This window comes from Sceloporus occidentalis, unplaced genomic scaffold, assembly GCF_023333645.1.
Source record: "Sceloporus occidentalis isolate IW3139 unplaced genomic scaffold, rSceOcc1.0.p SCAF_12, whole genome shotgun sequence".
In the NCBI taxonomy this organism is placed as follows: Eukaryota; Metazoa; Chordata; class Lepidosauria; order Squamata; family Phrynosomatidae; genus Sceloporus; species Sceloporus occidentalis.
In genome coordinates, this window is record NW_028316992.1 from 2,262,808 (window position 1) to 2,282,801 (window position 19,994).

The 19,994-nt window shown below is 39.2% G+C and overlaps 1 protein-coding gene across 1 annotated transcript in view; it reads right to left on the reverse strand.

The window, feature by feature from the left end:
• Positions 1–19,994, reverse strand: part of NBAS (NBAS subunit of NRZ tethering complex) — a 217,437-nt gene that overhangs the window by 36,796 nt on the left and 160,647 nt on the right. The window contains exons 42-47 of the mRNA XM_089478023.1: positions 19,001–19,111; positions 12,972–13,222; positions 11,987–12,321; positions 7,308–7,529; positions 6,049–6,251; positions 474–563 (exon numbers count right to left, since the gene is read on the reverse strand). Of these exons, the coding sequence (XP_089334149.1) occupies positions 474–563; positions 6,049–6,251; positions 7,308–7,529; positions 11,987–12,321; positions 12,972–13,222; positions 19,001–19,111 (1,212 nt within the window). The remainder of the gene's footprint in view (positions 1–473; positions 564–6,048; positions 6,252–7,307; positions 7,530–11,986; positions 12,322–12,971; positions 13,223–19,000; positions 19,112–19,994) is intronic.

Consider the following 19,994-nt stretch of genomic DNA (forward strand, 5'->3'; position numbering starts at 1 on the left):
AAATTCGGGGAAGTTTGTGAAATGAAAATCATCCTGAAAATGATCTGACTTCAAGTTGCTTAAAATGGTAGTATGGTGTAGAAGGGATAGAGAGCACCTGAAAATCACCCTCCAATCTTTTCTGCACGCCCAACCTTTTGTTACTGGAACTCGCCTATCTGCCATAATGGAATTCTTAGCACTTGCTTGCTAATAATAATGATATGTGTTTGTGCATTTCAACCCTTCTTGGAAAGCTATAGCCTAAAGCATGCAGGGTGCATGCGAATATTTTAATATCTATTTATCCATAAAAAGAGAAACTCTATTAAATTTCATCAACTGACTACATAAATATGGACTATACATTACACAATTTAATTTTGCAAAAGAGCATCAGTACTAAACTACTTTCTCCACCACAACCTTGGGCAAATACATCTTGGAAAAGGCTGCCATCAATTATGTTTATGATAAACTCAAAAAGCTCTTACCCGCTCTCAGCACTTGTGTGAACAGCAGAGACAATACTTTCTAATATCTGGAAAGGGTCCTTCTCCAAAGTAGGTTGATTACCATCTTCACTGTCAAGAAACACAATAAAAACAAGTTTGTAGAAATACTACTTTACAACAAATATTTCAAAATCCTTAAACTGAAGAGCATATAATTCTATGCTATTTATCAGCAAGTAAATTCTTTTCAATGGAAATGTTGCTTTTTTATCATTGTCACATTGATTTTATTTAAGAAAGTAAGTATAGTGCGCCCTTGCTTTATGCAGGGGATCCATTCCGGACTCCCATGCATAAAGCAAATACCACCTATGCTCGAGCCCCATTTAAATAAATGGGGCTCGTGCATGCGGTGGTGTGGCGACACGAGCCCCATTATTCCCTATGGGACGCGCCGCCCCTTCTCCCTGCGTGGCTTTCAGCATATGCTGAAAGGTGCAATGTATGAAGCCCCACCAAAGGCACTACCTTTCCACAGTGGTGGGATTGTGTACTCCTGTGATGCGTGAGGCTATGGTGATGGTTCAGTGCTGCTAACATAATCTCCCATGTTAGACAGGCTTTTGATGGGGAATATAATGTACTAAACAGCAACAGGGCAGCTGTGGTAGTGGAGGGTGACACTGATGGAGGATCTCTTGGAGAAAACAGGAGTGGCACCATAGCAAACACTTGTTAGTACTGCACAGAAGGAGGCACAGTAAATTATCTTTTTAAGAACTTTTACCATAAAAGCTCTATGATGAGACAATGCAAAATGAAGCAAGAGATAGTGCCAGAAGGTGGCACTCCCAGATCAGATGGCATTGAAGAAGCTACTGGAGTATAGCAGAAGACAACTACAAGTAGTGCTGTAGCTAGTGATGGAATTGGTCTCAAGCTGAAGGGAAGTTCAACTGTTGGCTTGCTGAGAGGTGAAAGTAAAGCCCAAAGCTGCACAATACTTAATATATGAACATGAAATGTGAGAAGCATGAATAGGGGGAATCTAGATAAAGTAAAACAAAAAATGGAATGTATAAATATTGCAATACTTGGAGTGAGTGAGCTAAAGTGGATAGGAATGGTCCTCTTGAGTCAGATAATTAGAGTGTTTTACTCAGGAAATCAAGAGCTAAGAAGAAATAGGGTGCCATTAATAGTGTGGAGACATGCAGCAAAAGCAGCAAAAGGATATAATACAAAGTTTGACCAAATCAGTTCAATAAGGTTTCTAGGAAAACCCATCAATATAATCATAATCCAAGTTTATACTCCAACTACAGATACAGAAGAAGAAGAAAAAGAAACTGAAAGATTCTATACTGGAGTCCAGGAGAAAATTGATCACACTCCAGAACAGGACTTCTTGTTATAGGTGACTGGAATGCAAAAATAAGAGTGAAGACAGGAGAGAACAAGATCAAAGTTTATAGGAAAATTTGGCCTAGGATCAAGAAATGAGGCAGGAGAGTAAATGATTGAATTTTGCAAGGCTATCTATTTTATCTTCACAAACACATTCTTCAAGAAACCAAAGAGATGACCGTATACCCGGACATCACCTGATGGCCAATATAGAAATCAAATAGACTACATAATTGGAAGCAGAAGACTGAAATGCTCCATTCTCTCTGTGAAAACAAGACCAGACCAGATTGTGGCATACACCATGAAGTGCTAATTAAAAAAAAAAAGAATAAGGCTAAAGAACACTAAAACAACCATCATGCCAAAATACCACCTGAAGAACTTCCCCAACAAAATTTAAAGATAATGTAAAAAATAAATTTGCTCAATTAAGTGTAACTGACTATGAGCCAAAAGAACTCTGGAATGAAGCCAGGGACATTGTCAGAAAGAAATGCAAAACAAAAACAACAAAAAACAAAAACAAAAAACAACAACAATTAAAACAAAAACAAACAAACAAAAAACAAAACAAAAACACCTTTACAGCCAAAAAGAAAGAGAAGCATCAATGCTGATGAAATTTTTCAAGTAGTTAAGGACAGATGAGAAGCAAAAGTAATAGGCTACAGAAATTAAGAACCCTGAATGCAACTGTTCAGCAACTTGTGCATGGGGATAAAGAGAACTAGTAATCAACGCAGATAAACACAAAATGACAACCAGAAAAAAAGCAAGCGCAAGAGAGCTCTTCCACGGGATTCAAAAAATCAAAGGGAAATTTAAACCAGACCAGGAGTGCTTTATGACCAGGAGGGGAAAACATTACATGACCAAGTAGAAACAAAAAGAAAATCAACTTATTTCAAATGTAGTGCTGGAGAAGATACCACAGACTACTAAAAAGAAAAATGAAGCCTGAACTCTCCCAAGATGACTAAAATAGCTAAAGTATGACAGTTATACTTTGGACATATCATGAGAAGACTTGACTAACTAGAAAATACAATAACGACTGGTAAAGTAGAAGGCAGTAGGAAAAGAAGAAGACTGCATTCCAGATGGACAGGCTCAATCAAGAAAGCCACAGCTCTGGAGCTGTAAGAGCTGAGCAGGGCTGTTGATGACACGGTGACTTTCACTCTTAGGGTCAACATATGTCAGTCAACATAATGGTAGTTAAGAACAAAGCATGAAGTAAAAATACAGGCACCCTCCCTCTGTGTAAATATTTCCAAGAGAGAAAAGACTGGGTTTCTGCTGCAGAAAAAAACGTTTTTTAATAAGACTTAGAGACAATACTCATATTTTTGTGGCGTGACAGAGCCAAAAACTGAATTAAATTCATGATCCACATTTACTTGAAGCCAGAAGTATCCAGTCTTAAATCAACTAGGAATGCATGTATTTTGACTTTCTGCCTGAAATGGTTGAGCATTTGAGAGCACTAGGTTTGCATACTCACTAAATCTCATCTCTTTCAGGTATTCTGCTTAAGAGATAGCAGTAGGCTCATGATCACTCAACACCTTCTCTCCTATGTTCCTTTATTTTGCCTTGCCTTGTGTCTAGAGAAAGTGGCAGAAGCGGAGAATGGGAGTGCCAAAAACCTCAGCATAACATGTTTCCATGCCAAGACTGGAATATCAGTTCCATTATCCCCAGGGGGGAAATATTACTATTTGCATGATTTCTCCTTTCCCCAAGAGATGTGAACAGCATAATTTTCCTTTTTATGGAATGGGTGTGTGCTGCACTAGGGCCTCTGGAGTGTCTGAATACACAAAGAGCCTTATTGCATGAAGAAAAAAGAGCAGAAGTGTAGTGGCTTTCTCTATGCTTCTCTACATGCTGATGTAGAACTTCCATTCTCTTCCCAAAGGAGACAGTTGGAAAAGTGTGCCTTTCGTTGAACGGTCTTTTCCAGAGTGGCAAAAGAAACACTTTTACAACCATCTCTCAGGGAGAGAACAGAAGTGATACAATGGCATGCGGAAAGGCACAGAGAAAGCTGCTACACTCCTGTGCCATTTTGGCTTTCTTTTCTCATATAATAAAGATCAAAGTTTAAGAAAAGTGAAGGTGGCAGTGACAGAAGAATTACAGGATAGAGGCAGACAAGATCTTTTGAGTCTAGTCACTGAAGTCTGTGGGCAGTCACTGACTCACCATAGTATTTTGAAGCATCCCAATTTGAATCTTTGTGACAAACCTAGAATTAACTCACATTGGCAAAATTTACTAGATGCTTGTATGTGAAGCAGACAGATATTTCATTAAACAGAAAGATAAGAACTTCTTGATGACTATAGAATTACATCAATTCACAGAAAGGTAGTGCATGTCTGTATCTGGAATGTTAAGACATTTTTATCCTTAACATTTGTTAATAGAATTCTAAAATCATCAGATGTTGATGACAGGTAGGTAGGCACATATAAAGTTCATAGCACAGTAACAGCAAAACCATATTGTATGAAATGATGATACGAAAAATGACAACTAATAAAACATTAACAGTACAGTTTAAACAAATTCCCAGTACCAACACCAGATAAGACGCCTCAGGTTTTCAAAATAAAAACTTAGTAGAACTAATAAATTATATTACATTTTTAGTTCCAGTGTATTAAAAATCAATGTAATGAAGTTCCTTAACCAGATATCACAAAAATGCTGAAAACAAGGGTATCTCCAAGATGTCTCAGAAATTTATTCTATATAGGTTAGATACGTTCTAAAAGGAACATTCCTCTTACAAATAAAAATGAATAAAAAACTAACATGAGAGAAAGTTAACTAAGGCAGAACTCCGCTCTGGGGAGTTTCTAGATTTCTGTGGCAGGAAGATTTTATTGTGAGGAAGAATTCAATCCTGTAATTCCTTACTTAGGTTTTCTGGATCATAGTTATTACCTCTTCCCTTTATGTACTTTTCTACGAGTCGTCAAAACTAGCAGGTAGGAGTGCCTTACAAGGGCATGCAGTAAGTCAAAGTTCTGTCAAAGAGTGGACAATAACACACTTATGTGGACCTCTAGATGTTTTATTACATCTTCCATGATCCCTCAACATTGGTTATGCTGTTCGGCTTCTAGGAGTTGAGCTACCTCACCTGTAAGGCCACATCTTTGTTTCAAAGTATTAAAAACTTCCTTGAACAAACTTTTTGTGATTATTATCAGCCTGTTTTCTTCTTTTTCTTCAACCACTCTTAAAATTTTGGAGACAGCCTAGAAAACTACAATAAACTTAGATTATCAAGTCATCTTATTATTTCCCCTGCATCCAGAAGTTGAAACTCAAGGTCTATTTTGTAGTGCAGTGTTAGGCTACTGCTGTACTGCAGAATTAATGCAGTTTGACACCATTTTAACTATAATTGCTCCATCCTATGAAATCCTGGGATTTATAGGCAGGATACAGACCGTCAAAATGTAACATGGAGGTGGTGATTCTAGGGTTAGGGAGCACGCACCATTCACATGCTCCCTAACTCTAGGATGTACTCCATGCATCAAAACGCCGGCACCCAGTGTACATGGGTGCCACCATTTTGACGTGACGGATGCACCGCATCCAAATGGCACGGTGTGGGAGTGACGTCCTGGCGCTGCTGCAGGGTGTTTGTGGCACCCTTTCAGTGGCGCCAGAAGGAGCTCCAAAACGGCATTTAAATAGCTGTGCCAGCGATACTCTTTCCCCACCGCTGTTGGGGTATCCTTGGGGCATGAAGCCCCAAGGACACCCCTTTCCAGGCTGCGGGGAAGCGGTGTTTTGCCGCTTCCCCGAGGCCTGGAGAAGCGGCAGATTGGGGCCTCCGGGACTGCCACTGTGGCTGCTCAGGCCCCGATCTGTCGGGGAAAGGGGTGGGTGCAGGCCATCCCAAAGGGGCGGTCTGTATCCTGCCATAGTTACATATGGCACCATAGCTCTCTGGTAGAGAAGGCTAAATATCACATAAAACTACAAACCTCAGAATTCCATAGCACTGAGCCATTGCATTTAAAGCAGTGTCAAACTGCATTAATTTTGCAGTCTAAATGCAGCTTTAGACAAGGTGCTTAGTAGCAAGGAGTTTAATGTGATCTATTTAAGATTCTTTAGACTTAGTTATATTAAATAATATATTCTGAAAAGTTTGAAAATGTATGATTTAACTTACCTTAAAGCACCTACTACTTTGCTTACAGCTGACTGTACTATATCTCTAGATGAGAATCCCAGATCACCCACAGCCACATCCAATAACTTCTGTATCATATCTAGGGGCTGGCCATCTGTACACATAGTTACAGCTTGTTCATTGATTTTCTTTTTCTCTGATCGGGATAAATCATACTGATATCCATACTGCTTTAGTAGATTCTGCAAGGAGAGGTATTTTAAATATACAATGATACTGACATGCAGGGATTCAATATTCATTAAAACTGCAGGTTTCATTGTAACCATGACATGAGAAAGGACCTTCTCACAAAAAAATAAAAATAAAAAGTTTTGAATGGTGCATCAATAAATTACAATAGAAGCTATTATTTCCACCACTGTGCAAACCAATTATAAACTAATCATATCACTAGAAACTAATAATGCTGCTTTAGGAATAGTATTTATGATGACATATCTCTCTCTCTCTCTCTCTCTCTCTGAGTGTGTGTGTGTGTATGTGCGCTCACATATCTATCATGTTGGCTTCATAATCAGTCATCCTGAAGCTGGTTAAATATTGATTACTTGCACAGTAGTAATATATTTAAAAAGTAGGAGGGAAATCCCTAAGGCATAAAATGTTGTATACAACACTAGATAGGGGCCAGTGTTTTTATTATACATCCTACAGTGGAATCCTGCTTTGACTACTTCCCTTGGAAGAAAGAGAGACACAGGTGAGTGATATGCTGCCCATTCCTTCCTCCCCTTCACAGTTCTCAGTGTGTACTTCCTTCTGCTTTACCAGACCTCTGGAACAGATTTTCAGAGAATATGTGGGAAACCCATGGAGATTTTTTTCTTCTCCCAACTTCTGGCAGTCAACAGCTTTGCTAAATCAGAGGCCCTTTACCACTTTGCAGAGGCATTCATGACAGATATCTAAAGTTCAAATGAGCCCTTCCATAGTCTGTATGTGTACAGATTATAAGGATAAATAAAATTAAGATCCTCCCACCTAAATTATTTCAGTTTGAAAATCACATTCCAATTCCTGCATTGTATTTTTGTAGAACACAACCTAAATTTTGATAAAATCCACAAACATTAAGACAAGTAAAATTGAAGTGAGAGAAACAGAATATGAGTGAGACATTCAATAAATATTAATTTTTAAAAAAAATATGAAAGGAAAAAAGAGGTATAAAATGCACAGATGCACAACTATAGATTTATTAAGATGAGCATTGATTTGATTAGTTAAATATCTACCTGGTCACTGCTTTTCAGGTAAGAAATAAAAGTATGGCTAAGTGTTTCCAGGTGTGCAAGAGACTGTTGCAGATGATTCAGAGCATCTTCAAAAGTCATTTGCCCTTCAACCACGCCGTCCATGTTGTCCCCCTCAGAAGTACTTTTTCCAGATTTCTCAGCAACATGTTTCACTGATTTAATAGCCTTCTTTGTCATCTCTACTCTTGAATCAACTGACAGCTGGGAAAAGATAATGTTCATCTCACCATAAATTGTCACTGACATGTGCAGTACAAGGGGTGCCTGGATGCACATGAATCGAGGGTAGAAAGAGCTGAGCAATGTATACTGATTAAGATATTGTCTTTGTAAAGAATGAGAATGTGTTAATACAACAGAAAATGGGCATGAGAAAGTCTTGTTACTTAAAAAGAACTTTCTCTTTCAAATTCTAATCCCATACAAGCTCACTTTAACCCGTATGTTAACTGATCCCATTATCTGACTTTAAAAGTTCCTCTTTAAACACACACACACACACACACTCCTAAAGCATAACAGCCTGTAGAAATCTAAAAGCACAACTCTTATCTTTCAAATTGTTCAACAAATTATTTTGACCGTTCCACTTTTATTGGAAAGTATTTTGATTCATCTTAGTTTATGGTTCAGGAAAGGGGCCAAGAAAACACAGAGGCAATAGGAGGTCTGAACATTTCTATTTCTTTTCTAATGAGTCTATCACAAAAACACACAGTGGTTTTTCAATCAACTATACATTGTGACTCTCATTAGGTTCCTATGATTGTATGCTGCAGATTCCTCTACCTCTCACAATACCATTGTTTTTCAGAGGGAGAAAAGGGAAGAGTATTACACCACAATAAACAGATTTAAGTCCATGTACTCAAGACTACAGACAGTGATACAGAACATTGAGAGACAATTGACATATTACAAAATATTTGTCCAAGTTCATTCTGATGCTGGAATCTTAACTATCTTGAGCACTAAAGAGTACACTATTGTGAGCTTACTTATTAACAAATAAAATTACTTTTATTCTTCTACATTTTGACAACTAGTGCAAAACAAAAGAAATGCAGTATTAAAGCTGCACAATCTGCAATTATCCTCAGGCAAAATGTTAAAGTTTGGAATTCTCATAAATGCACATTGAATTATAGTATTTCCTTGAGCTGCTGTTGTCTTTTATATAGTGCTTTTAGTATGAGAAATGATATCACATGTTTCCCATCCTATAGAGCTAATTTGTCATTCTTGTGTGCCTTCAAGTCATTTCCATATCATGGGGACTCCTTGGCAAGATTTGTTCAAAAGAGGTTTGCCATTGCCTTCCTCTGAGGATGAGAGAGTGTATCAAAAGTCACCCGATAGGTTTCATAGCTGAGCTGGGTATCAAAACCTGGTCCCCAGAGTCATAATCTAACACTTAAACCATGGTGACTCTCTAGAAGTAATATATAACTATTTAAATAGAGCTGGATCCAGACTGAGAACAGACCTGATGAAGTCAGTAGGGCTTAACAAATAATTATGCCCCACTAGTTTTAATACTTCTCTAAATGTAATGGAGTCTGAAACCAACACTTGAGCCTGTTACAGACTGCCAAAATAAAGCTGCTTCGGGTCTCTTTGGAGGTATGCTATTTAAATGACGCATGGGTCCTAAGAGTCCGGAGGTCGCGCCAAAGCCACACTCCATTCCTAAGCACTGGAGTGCAGCTTTTGTGCAGCTTCCGGATTCTTAGGATGCATGCATCATTTAAACAGCATACCTCCAAAGAGACCAGAAGCAGCTTTATTTTGGCAGTCTGTAACAGGCCTTAGTTCACAAATATGACTGGCTCCAAAGGCTGAAGCTAAGGCATGGAGCCTGTATAACAAAGGCTCGGTGTGATACATGGAATGATTTAAAGTATAAAACATTTAATGAGGTGGTGCACAGTTTGAGAGCAGTGAAGATACCCAAAGTCAACTTTAAGAGGAAGAGTAAAGCTACAGAACTATACAGTTATCCCTCCACATTTGCAGCTTTGACTTTTGCGGGTTCAATTATTCATGGGTTTGATTAATATGTGCCCTCAAAGAATCTCTAGGTCCTCCAGCACAATTCCACCAGATATTGACCACAGAGTCACACTGGAGGGCCTAGAGATTCCTAGAGAGGTGTTCTCGTGGGGTTAAATAAAATCGTTTTTTTATTTGCATTTTCTTTTCTTCTCTTTCCTTTTTTTTCTTGCACTTTCACAGGAGTCCTGTGCCCCTAACCACAATGAATGAGGAGGCCCCACTGTACTTTGGATTACACTTGGCCCTCCATATTTGTGGTTTTGACTTTTGAGGGTTTAATTATTTGCTGTTTTGATTCATTGTTCTCTCTGGGAATCTCTAAGTCTTCCAGCACAATTTTGCAAGAAGTTGACTATAGAGTTGTGCTGGAGGATCTAAAAGTTCCATGGGGAAACACCTCTCTAGGCATTTGTAGGTCTTCCAACATTATTCTATGATCAACTTCTGGAAGATGTTGACCATAGAGTTGCACTGGAGGACTTGGAGATTCCTAGAAAAATGTTCTCTTAGGTAAAAAAAAAAAAAGTGGGTTTTTTATTTGTGGTTTTCCCACATTCATGGGGGTCCTTCATTCCAAACCCAGCAAATGTGGAGAGACCACTGCACTCCTTATAGCAAGTCCCATTTAAACCAGTGGGGCATACCTCAGAATACAACAGGGATTGGAAAAGTGTAGTTTTGGGTATATGTGGCCCCAGGCTTTTTTGTCTATCCAAAGATCCCCAAAGCCTGCGCTCTCACTGCCCATTGTGGGAGGGTCTTTTTTTTTTGGCTCCAAAATGGCCAAAGGTGCCATTCCAGACCTCTGAAGATGCTGCTGGCCATTTCACCATATTTTGCAAAGTTGTGCTTCCCATTATCTTTATAATGCCTTTAGCAGCATTCCTTCATCCTCTACAAGCCATTCTTTAAGGTAGAGAGTGACTAGAATAGGGAGTCTGGTTATTTACTGGTTTGAAAAAGAGGCTGTAAATGCCTTAAAATGTGAGCAATAGCATGTACATTTCTATATCACTTAGCAGTGAACTCAACACTCTCTAAGCAGTTTACAATCTGTAAGCTAATTGCCTCCAAACAAGCTGGATACTCATTTTACCAACCTATGAAAGGATAGAAGGCTGGGTTAACCTTGGAGCCCCTGGGATCAAACTCACAAGTTTGTGGTTGCAGTGAGAAGGGGATTAAAAAGTGAGGAGGAGATTAAAATAGTTGTAAATGGCCCTCTTATCTTAAAGAATGTTGATGAGGTCCTTTTTTTATCATGTTATGCAAAATACCTTGATTAGCATTTCCATTACTTTGCTAGTACAACGATCTCCACTCTGATCCCTTTTTTATGCATTAAAATTCTCAAACGCCAGAAAAAGTGATGCAGATGGCAGCATTATGCCTATACTTGGCTTGTTTTGTTGGATTAAAAAGAAAAGCTTTTGCATCTTTTGAAGCCACAATGATCTTGCAAGCAGACATTATACTATTAAAGGAAGAATACTAGCGCAAGACAATGCTGTTTTAATTGTACATTCATTTCTGGAGAGTGATAAACTGTACCAATATGATATAGTATTATGTTCTTTGCCTTTTTCTAAAGACGTGAAAAGCAATATTTCTTATTTTTATGAAGAATAAAGGTATCTGTTCTGTTCCCACTATCTCAAATGAGTTTGAAAGGTCAAATGTAGTCTTATTATGCATAAGAAGAAGGACAACTAACTGAATTTATTTATAAATGAAATTTCACTGCCATGCTTTACATCAGAAGAAATTTACTAGTTCTCTATGTAAAATAAATAAAAGGGGGAAATCCCAACATAATTAAACCTTCCCCACTGTGGTGGCATCCAGATGTAATGGACTGCAACTATCATTAAGGCCCATCAGGACTGCCAACCAGAATGTCCACTGGAATGATAAGTGTTTCAGTCCAACATATCTGGAGGGCAGCTCTGAAAGGCTGCTGCAACTAAAAGCAGTGCTTTCACACAATATCCAGTCCTGCTAGCCTGTTATCCTACATAAGCTTAGTGATTGGATTTTTTAAAAAATCATACACGTATGTTTTGTTAGGTTTGTTACCAAAAAAAATGTAATCGTTCAGACATTATGTGAAATCTTCATGTTGGAAATCGTATTTCACAGGAAAGATTGCTATAATGAGAAAACCCTGCAATCTTGCTCAAAATGAAGGAAGGTCTGTCAGATGGAAAGACCGCTGATCCCAAGGTCCTGAATATCTGTTGTAATAATGACAATTGGAAATGGGTTCAGCACCATGGGTAGTCTCTTGCAGTTGACATTAAAGCCTGGAACAGATTTATCATTCCACTGATAATGGGAGTCATCAGTCTCCAGTGGAGGCAACATTATTGCAACCAAGTCACACACTCCACTACAGGGTCTGTGCTAGAGAGGTTTGGGGCAGGTTTTTTGGGGGCACAGCAGATTTTTGGGACACAAAAGCCTTCGAGGAAATCTTCTCACAAAACATTGGATGTCTTCAGAAAAGTCTAATTCAATACACATATACGAGAGAAGCTAAGACTTAGAACCTTTTTAAATGAAATACTGAGATTTCCACAAGGCAGTTGTAAAATTGTACTTACCTTGGTGACAGCTTTGGAGGAAAAAGTAATTTCATCCATGAAATTGATAATATCTCCTGGGTAAAGTCTATCAAAGTACTTGGCACAGATGTCGTAGGCATGCAACCATTCAGCTATGGTTTCTGGAGCTTTTTTAATAAGATGGGGATCCCCAGTCCAGAAGAGTTTTTTTAGCCAGATGGCATAGACAGAGCTTGGGGAAAGCATCCCTCCTTCTTTTCCTGGGATTTTAGGAGCAAGCTTAGAAACAGATAGAATATTCTGACTTGTGAGAATAGGCTCCAAAGCAGCCAGGGGATTCGCGTTTTCTTCCATTAGCTTTTTGTAATTAAGGCCTATTGGGGGGGAAAAAGAGGAGCAAGAGTCCTTAAAAATTACATTATATGTTAATTGTCTGTGTATATATTACAATTATCAAACCTGCAATGAAACAAGGCACTATTTATGGGTGCCAGAATCCTATACTTCCATCCAGCTTTTGAAGTCAGTGGTCTGTCGAGACACAAAGCATGTATAGAGAAAACATGTGTATTTTTGTGCAATCTGATTTTCTCAAATGAAGTTCTAAAGTGCAAGGAATCATGGGGCTTTTTGCTAGTGAGGGGAAAAACGAACACTGTAGGTGAGCAACTATGGTAAGCTGGGGGGTGCACATTAGCCCCCCCCAGGACTCCTTGGAAGGCCACACATCTCACTACATCAAAAAGAAATGCACTCTCCCCAACAAATATTCTCTTTCTAAATACCTTCCTGCATCCCTCAAGGACATTTTGGGGGTATTTTGAGGTTTTGAATCCTCTGTTGGGAGAAAAGTGGGATATAAATTAAACAAAATAAAGTATTTCCTGAAAAAAATTGCAAAAAATTGTTTTGACCCTTGGAAGCCACAAAAATGGCTCTGGGGGCCACATGTGGCTTGTAGGCTGCTCTTTGTCCACCCCTGCTGTTCAGAAAATATAAAAGATAAAATATCAACACCACATACCTGGTGCAACTGCCTTGAATTTTTTCAGCAGACGTATATGTGTTTCGGGTTTGATAGTGTGCTTCACAAATTCAAGTGAGGCACAGTTCTCAAGAAGTGTGAAATAATACAGCAATCGCTGGTGATCTCTGCCTTCAATAGTAGGGTACACATATTTGGCCATGTGCTCATGAAAGGCTTCGGGAATTGTTTTTAATGTCTCAAATAGGCCAAGATTCTGTGCTCTATCTTCTATAGCAGCTGTGGATAAACTGTGGTAAAAAGAAAGCATGCCTGGTGACTATAAAGAGTGAAACCAATGGTTTTTTTAAAAAATCTATCAGTGCCCATTATGATGACCTTACATTTAACATTTTAGCTAAATAGTGGCATGACATTATTAACAACAGATATGATATCATGAATGCTAAACTCCTATCTACAAAACAATCAATGGATTTTTACTGAGACGGTCATAAGAAATACATCTTAGAAGTATGTTTCTCTGAAAGCAGCTCACATTTGAGGAACCTGCTCATAATTACATTTTAGTGATTGTCTCGAATTGGTTATTAACTTCCTAACATTTTAAAGAAATGCAGTTGGCCCTTCACTTTTGTGGGTTTAACGTTCACGGATTTGATTATTTGTGAGTTTTTTGACCTGGCCACACGGAAAAAGAGCCCAGGAGGGAGAGCGCAGCCTGTAAGGGTGCACCCCCCCAAGTGCTGTTGTATCTTGGCCCCATAATGAGAAGGCATGACTCATCAGAAAAGGCAATAATGCTGGAAAAGATAGAGGGTAGTAGAAAGGTAGTAAATGGATAGACTCAATCAGAAAGGCCACAGGCCTGAATTTGTAATTCTTTTTGATTGTAAGCCTGAGGGCAGGGAACTGTCTAATTAAAAATATTGTATGTACAGCACTGTGTAAATTTACAGCGCTTTATAAATAAAGGTTAATAATAATAATAATAATAATAATAATAATAATTTGCAAAAGCTAAGCAGAACAGCAGAGGACAGGATTTTTGGGAGACTTTTCATCCATAGGGTCACCATAAGTTGGGGTTGACTTGAAGGCAGTCAACATCAACATCAACAACAACAAAGAAAAGCTTTAGAAAATCCTTTAAAAACAGATTCTAATATACTTCCCAATATACTTTCACTGTTTCCAATAAAATGTTTTTCGTGTGTAGTTAGTTTTGCCTCCATTTCTCCTCTGTTAGGCCCCTTCTACTTCTGCCCTCTATTCTCCATCTGATTCTGTCTTTTGCTACCATTTCTCTCCATCCAAAACCCAGGGATAGGGATGTAAAGAATATTCTCCAAAATTCGAAAATTAGGAGAAATATGCCTAATTCGACAATTTCTATAACATGTTAGAGAGGAGAAATTCTGAGCAGTTCTCGATCAATGAGTAAGAATCTTGATGGTTAGTCATTTCGAAATGAGGGGGAGAGAAGAATCCTTCATCTGACTCTCGATGGCCACTATTTGCATATTTGCATATAAGAAAAGCTACCATTCATCCTGGAGGCTATTTCCTTTGTTAGGGTGATTTGCTCCAACTTTGCTTAATCACAGCAGCTTTGCTTTGAAAAACAAAAGATAACAAAAGGTGAGGCTTCTGCCCTTTATGCCATGCTCTGACATTCAAATTCTCACAGAAGAGAAGAACTTGAAATCTCAAAACTTAGTAGGAAAGGTCTTGGCCACAGTTTTTTGGATTAAGACTGGTATTTTGATGATAAAAAAATGACTAATCACTTTGATGAAATACAGTTACATCACTATGATCTGGAGATTACCTTGCAGTGGAGACATTGATTTGGGTTCTCCAAGGCCAAGAAATTCAAGTACATACACACACACACACACACACACACAATGCAAAATAAATGTAGGTTTGCCTTAGCATCACCTTGAGAAGGCTGGAGAGAGAGGTTTGTCATGTCCTGCCTCTGAGGCTGAGAGAATGTGCCAATTATTATTATTATTATTGCATGACCTCTTAGCATCACCATGGGAGAGGTGCAGAGAGAGAGGGCAGGGAAATGTCTAACAATTTGTAAGCTGCTCTGATAGCACCACAGACTGCTGGGAACTGCAGTCTAATAAGGCTGCACACTGCAGAAATAATCCAGTTCGACAATACTTTAATGCTATGGAAACTCCTGGGATTTGTAGTATGTTGTGCCACCAGAGCTCTCTGACAAAGAAGGCTAAATGTCTCACAAAACTACAATACCCAGATATTGTTGTTGTTGTTGTTTTCTTATATCCCTGGCACAGACTCTCAGCCTCAAAGGGAGGCACTGCCCCCCCCCCCCAACAAGCCTTGCATGCCAGGAGAGTCCTAAAAGTCACAACACACGACAACAGCCATGTTTCCAAGAGGTCATGGGGAAAGGGAGCTCAGGGCTTGGATGGCCATAGGAGCCCTCTGGGAGGCCTTGGGCAAGTCACACTCTCTGGGTCTCAGAGGAAGACACTGGCATGTCCTCATTGCAAGAGCCCTCTAAACACACACAAAACCCACAACCCCCCCTTCTTGCCCCGTTTTGCCAGGGTCCTCCCAAAGCACTGAGAGTGCCCACCAGAAGGCAACAAACATCAACAGCCAAGTGGGTCACACTGTCTCATCAGGATGACACTGGAAGATGGGACAAACCGAGGGTTTTATTGGCATAAAGAGGAGTTTTGTCATGGGATGCCCCTGAAGCTGAGATAGTGTGACCCTCACAGATGAGAAGGGGAGGGGTCGGGTGCCAAGTGGCAATGCTCTTCTGCCAAGCAGGAATCCTCAATTAGGAGCAGAGTAGGGTGTGATGGCAAGAATTCTGCCATGAATAAAACCTACCATGAAGGAATACCTAGGAGTTGGAGTTGAAGCTGAGAGGATGTGACTTGCCCAAGGTCAGCCAGTGAATTTCTATGGTGAACTGGGAGGATCCCAGCTCAGCCATGTAAATCCACAGGGTGACATTGGGTAAGTCACACTCTCTCATTCCTGGAAATTCTGCACTCTCCTTGCCAATAATAATAATAATAATAATAATAATAATAATAATAATTATTATTATTTATGCCCAGCTCTTCAGCCAAAAGGCTATCAGAGCAGCTTACAAATTACTAGATATTTCCCTGCCCTCAGGCTTGCAATCTAAAGGGACAAGAGACGAAAGGAGAAGCAAATGGCAGGGGAAAAGTTCAGCAGATCCTCATTCTCCCACATTCTCTTTTGTGAGGGTCACATTCTCTCAGCCTCAGAGGCAAGACATGACCAACTCTCTCTCTCTGCACCTCTCTCATGGTGATGCTAAGGTCATGCAATAATAATAATAATAATAATAATAATAATAATAATATCCCTTACCCAAAATGCTGAGGACTAGATGTATTTTGGAGTTTTTCAGAGTTTGGTATATTTTTATACAGTATGTCTAATGGGATATACTGGGAGATGGGATCCATGTATGTCTCATATGCATCTCATAGACATAGACTGAAGGTAATTTAATGCACAATATTTTTAAAATAATGTTGTGCTTCTGCACACTGAGCTGATAATTTAGGTTTCAGAAGTCCAGAGAAAGGAGACTCAGACTCTACTGTGGACATTTCTCCTGAGAATGGACTCATGTTTTCAAAAACAGTCATTTCTGGATTTTTGCAACAACAAAAAGAGGAGCACCACAGACTGCTGGGAACTGCAGTCTAATAAGGCTATAGTATATCTTTCTACAATGTAGATAGACACCTCCATTACATAATTTGTTGAGGATGCTTTGACTGGGAGTTCCTGCATGGCAGAATGGGGTAGGACTGGATAGCCATTCTTGGGGTCTCTTCCAACTCTATGATTCCATGATTCTATAGCACTCTGAGCCTACTGTGATTTTAATTGTTTTTAAATGTATAAAGGTATAAAGTCTTATAATGCAAGCCATGCACTGATGGACTATTGCACTATAATTTTTTATTGATTGATTTTATACCCTGCCTTTCTCCCAAAATAGGATTCTCTTAAAGGGGTTTGTTTATTATAAAAAGAAAGGAACGTATAATGGCTTGGAATTAAAAATTATGGTTGGTAGGTAGATAGATAGATAGATAGATAGATAGATAGATAGATTGATTGGAATTAAAAAGTGTGTGTGTGTGTGTGTGTGTGTGTGTGTCTTAAAATTAAAAATCCCTCTTGGAAGTGGGAATGAAATGTGTGGATGCAGCCTGGGTTCTTAACTCAGCTCAGAAGTTGGAATACAGTGTCTCAAAGCATGAGCAGAGTGCCTCTGAGCATGAACAGAGTGGCTGCTGCTCATTGCTCGAGCAGCTGCACTTTGCTTGATCGAGATGAATTTATCTGATGTAAACACCTTCAGAGGAAGGACTCAGTTTGCATCTGCACTGAAAAAATAATCCAGCTGGCCACTTTAACTGCCCTTGGCTCCATGTTGTGAAATGCTGGAATTTGTAGTTTGTTGCGGAACCTGACAGATGACTCAACAGGTCCTCAAAACTACAGATCCCAAGATTCCATAGCACGAAGCCATAACGGAAGTTAAAGTGGTGCCATCGAGGTGTCGAGGGTAAACGCTCGACCCTCTTTTTGTGTCTTGGGGGGGCTCTTAGCCTCTCAAAATGGTGGCACTTAGTCTTGACCCCCCCTTCCCAAAATCCTGGCTACGTCCCTGGTGGGTCACACTCTCTCAGCTTGAGAGGCATCCCATGGCAAAACTCCTCTTTATGCCAAGAAAACCCTCAGTTTGTCCCATCTTCCAGTGACATCCTGATGTTGAACAGGGGTCAGACTACATGTCCTCTAGGACATGCTACTAGAGAGGTCCCTTCCTCACCACTACTCCCTTCTCCTTTTGTGTTGTGTCGTTAGATTGTAAGCGTGAGGGCAGGGAACCGTCCGATTAAAAAGATTGTATGTACTGCACTGTGTAAATTTGCAGTGCTTTATAAATAAAGGTTAATAATAATAATAATAATAATAATAATAATACATGTCCTCTAGTATGCCATGTATTCCTATGTATTACTTCATAGCAGAAGGGGGTTGGACTGGATAGTCCTTGAGGGTCCCCTCAACTCCAGCATTTCTTGTTGGGACTGTTTATTTTTCCCTTTTGTGTGTGTGCCTTCAGGGTATTTTAAGCATAGGAATGTTCTTTAAACCTCTGCCAAACTTCCTTTTGACATGGTAATTGAGTTTGAAATGCGAAGTAATTAGCGTAATTATTCGCCTTGTCTTTTATTGTCATTCAGAGAAATCTGTGAAAAATATTTCGCTAGTTGCTGAAAGGGAGAGAAGAAATCACCCTTTGAAAGAGAGATTTGTGGAACGAATATTTTTTTAAAAAGTTCTCCTCAAGCTCTCAGTTAACGAGAAGAAAAACATGGGTTTCTCTAATCACTACCCAGGGATCTACTAGTATTTTACTTGCACCTCCTTCCATTTCCTCTTCTAGGCCCCACAGGTTCTCTACATATCTCTTTGGTCATGCTCCAAGGTTAAAAACGTCAATATCTATCCTAATGTCAATGGTACTGGACAAATAGTTTCCTTACTGCTCCAGAATTGGCTTAATGCTCAGCAGACTCTTCTTTTAGTTAAGCTGTGTGGTTGCTTGGCAACTTGTTGATTCAGCTGACTTGTCCAGTTGCTGCTAGAATTATATTCAATAGGGACAAAATTGCTTTATTGGCTGGTGATGTCAGAAAGGCAGTGAAGCCTAAACAGACCAGGCAATTTGTCTGCAAGGTTTTTTTTTTTTACTCTATGGTTCCTGGAAGGGGCACAAACATTAAAGTGGAGTTTAGTGAGAGACATAAAAGGCAGAGTGTCTAAGCACAACCTGATACCATCTCTCTTTGAGTTTTCTGGATGAAACCAGTCTGCTTGGCCTAGCAAGTAGGTTCCAGAGAAGTTGGTAGGATGGGGTACAGAAAGAATCAAAAGCATGAGACATGGCAGAATTAGTTCCTAAGCTGATCAGTAAAATTAGATGAAGGAGAATATGCCTCTATACCTACCCACTGTCACTGAAAAGAAATTCCAGGTGTGTCATGTAAACTTCCCAAAGTGGAACATTGTAACGCTGTGCCAAGGAGAGAGCAATCCTGTATACATTTTCTTCCAGTGTTCTGGTTAAGGAGGAAATACAAAATTTAGTGCCAAAAGAATAGCTTGATCAGGTTGCTAGAATACAATCTGCAGGGTAAATTCTTTCTCATTAAGGATGAGAACATCACCAAATATTATTTACAGTACTTGTTTTGCAGCTAAACAATTTATGAACCAATTACCTTATAATGCAAAATATTCTTTGATTCAAGGACAAGAACATATGGCCTTATACTGAGTTAAAGCATTGGTGCTGCTAGCCAAATGCTGTCAATTTTGCCTAGCTGCATTTCTCTAAGATTTCAGGCTACATTCACCACCCAATGAAGAAATGACTCCACAGAAGAAAGTTTATGATCGATATGCTATTTGGTTGGAACCAACTGGCAAAGTCAATTATGTGCTTCTACATTTCATGTATCATTCTACTTAGTGTTTTATATTTTAATATCTGACTAGTAAGCAACTGAAGCAACACTACTCAAGGCTAAACAAAAAAGGAATATGGTAGTTCATTTTTCCTACCATGATGTAACTGTTTGTGATCATTCTGCAATGAAAAACTGAATGGAATGTACATGGCAATGACACACTGAGTTTGGAGTTAGCTGCTCCATTACCATGGCCTAAGCAAACTCAATTATTTTATCTTCTTCCTGACATGATCTCAAAATAGCCTGATGCGTGTTCAATTCATTCCCAAGATGAGGTGTATGCACCTCACCACAAGTTGTGTGTCACAGCTGAACTTTAATTGAATCCCCTTGTGGATATTCTCAAGCACTAGTTTAATTTGAAAGGTGCTGACACCTTAATACTCCATGCCCACCAAGACATTTGCCTTCTAGCTTAATAAAATTATCCAATAAAGGAAAGGCCACAGAGGAGATCTAAACAAACATG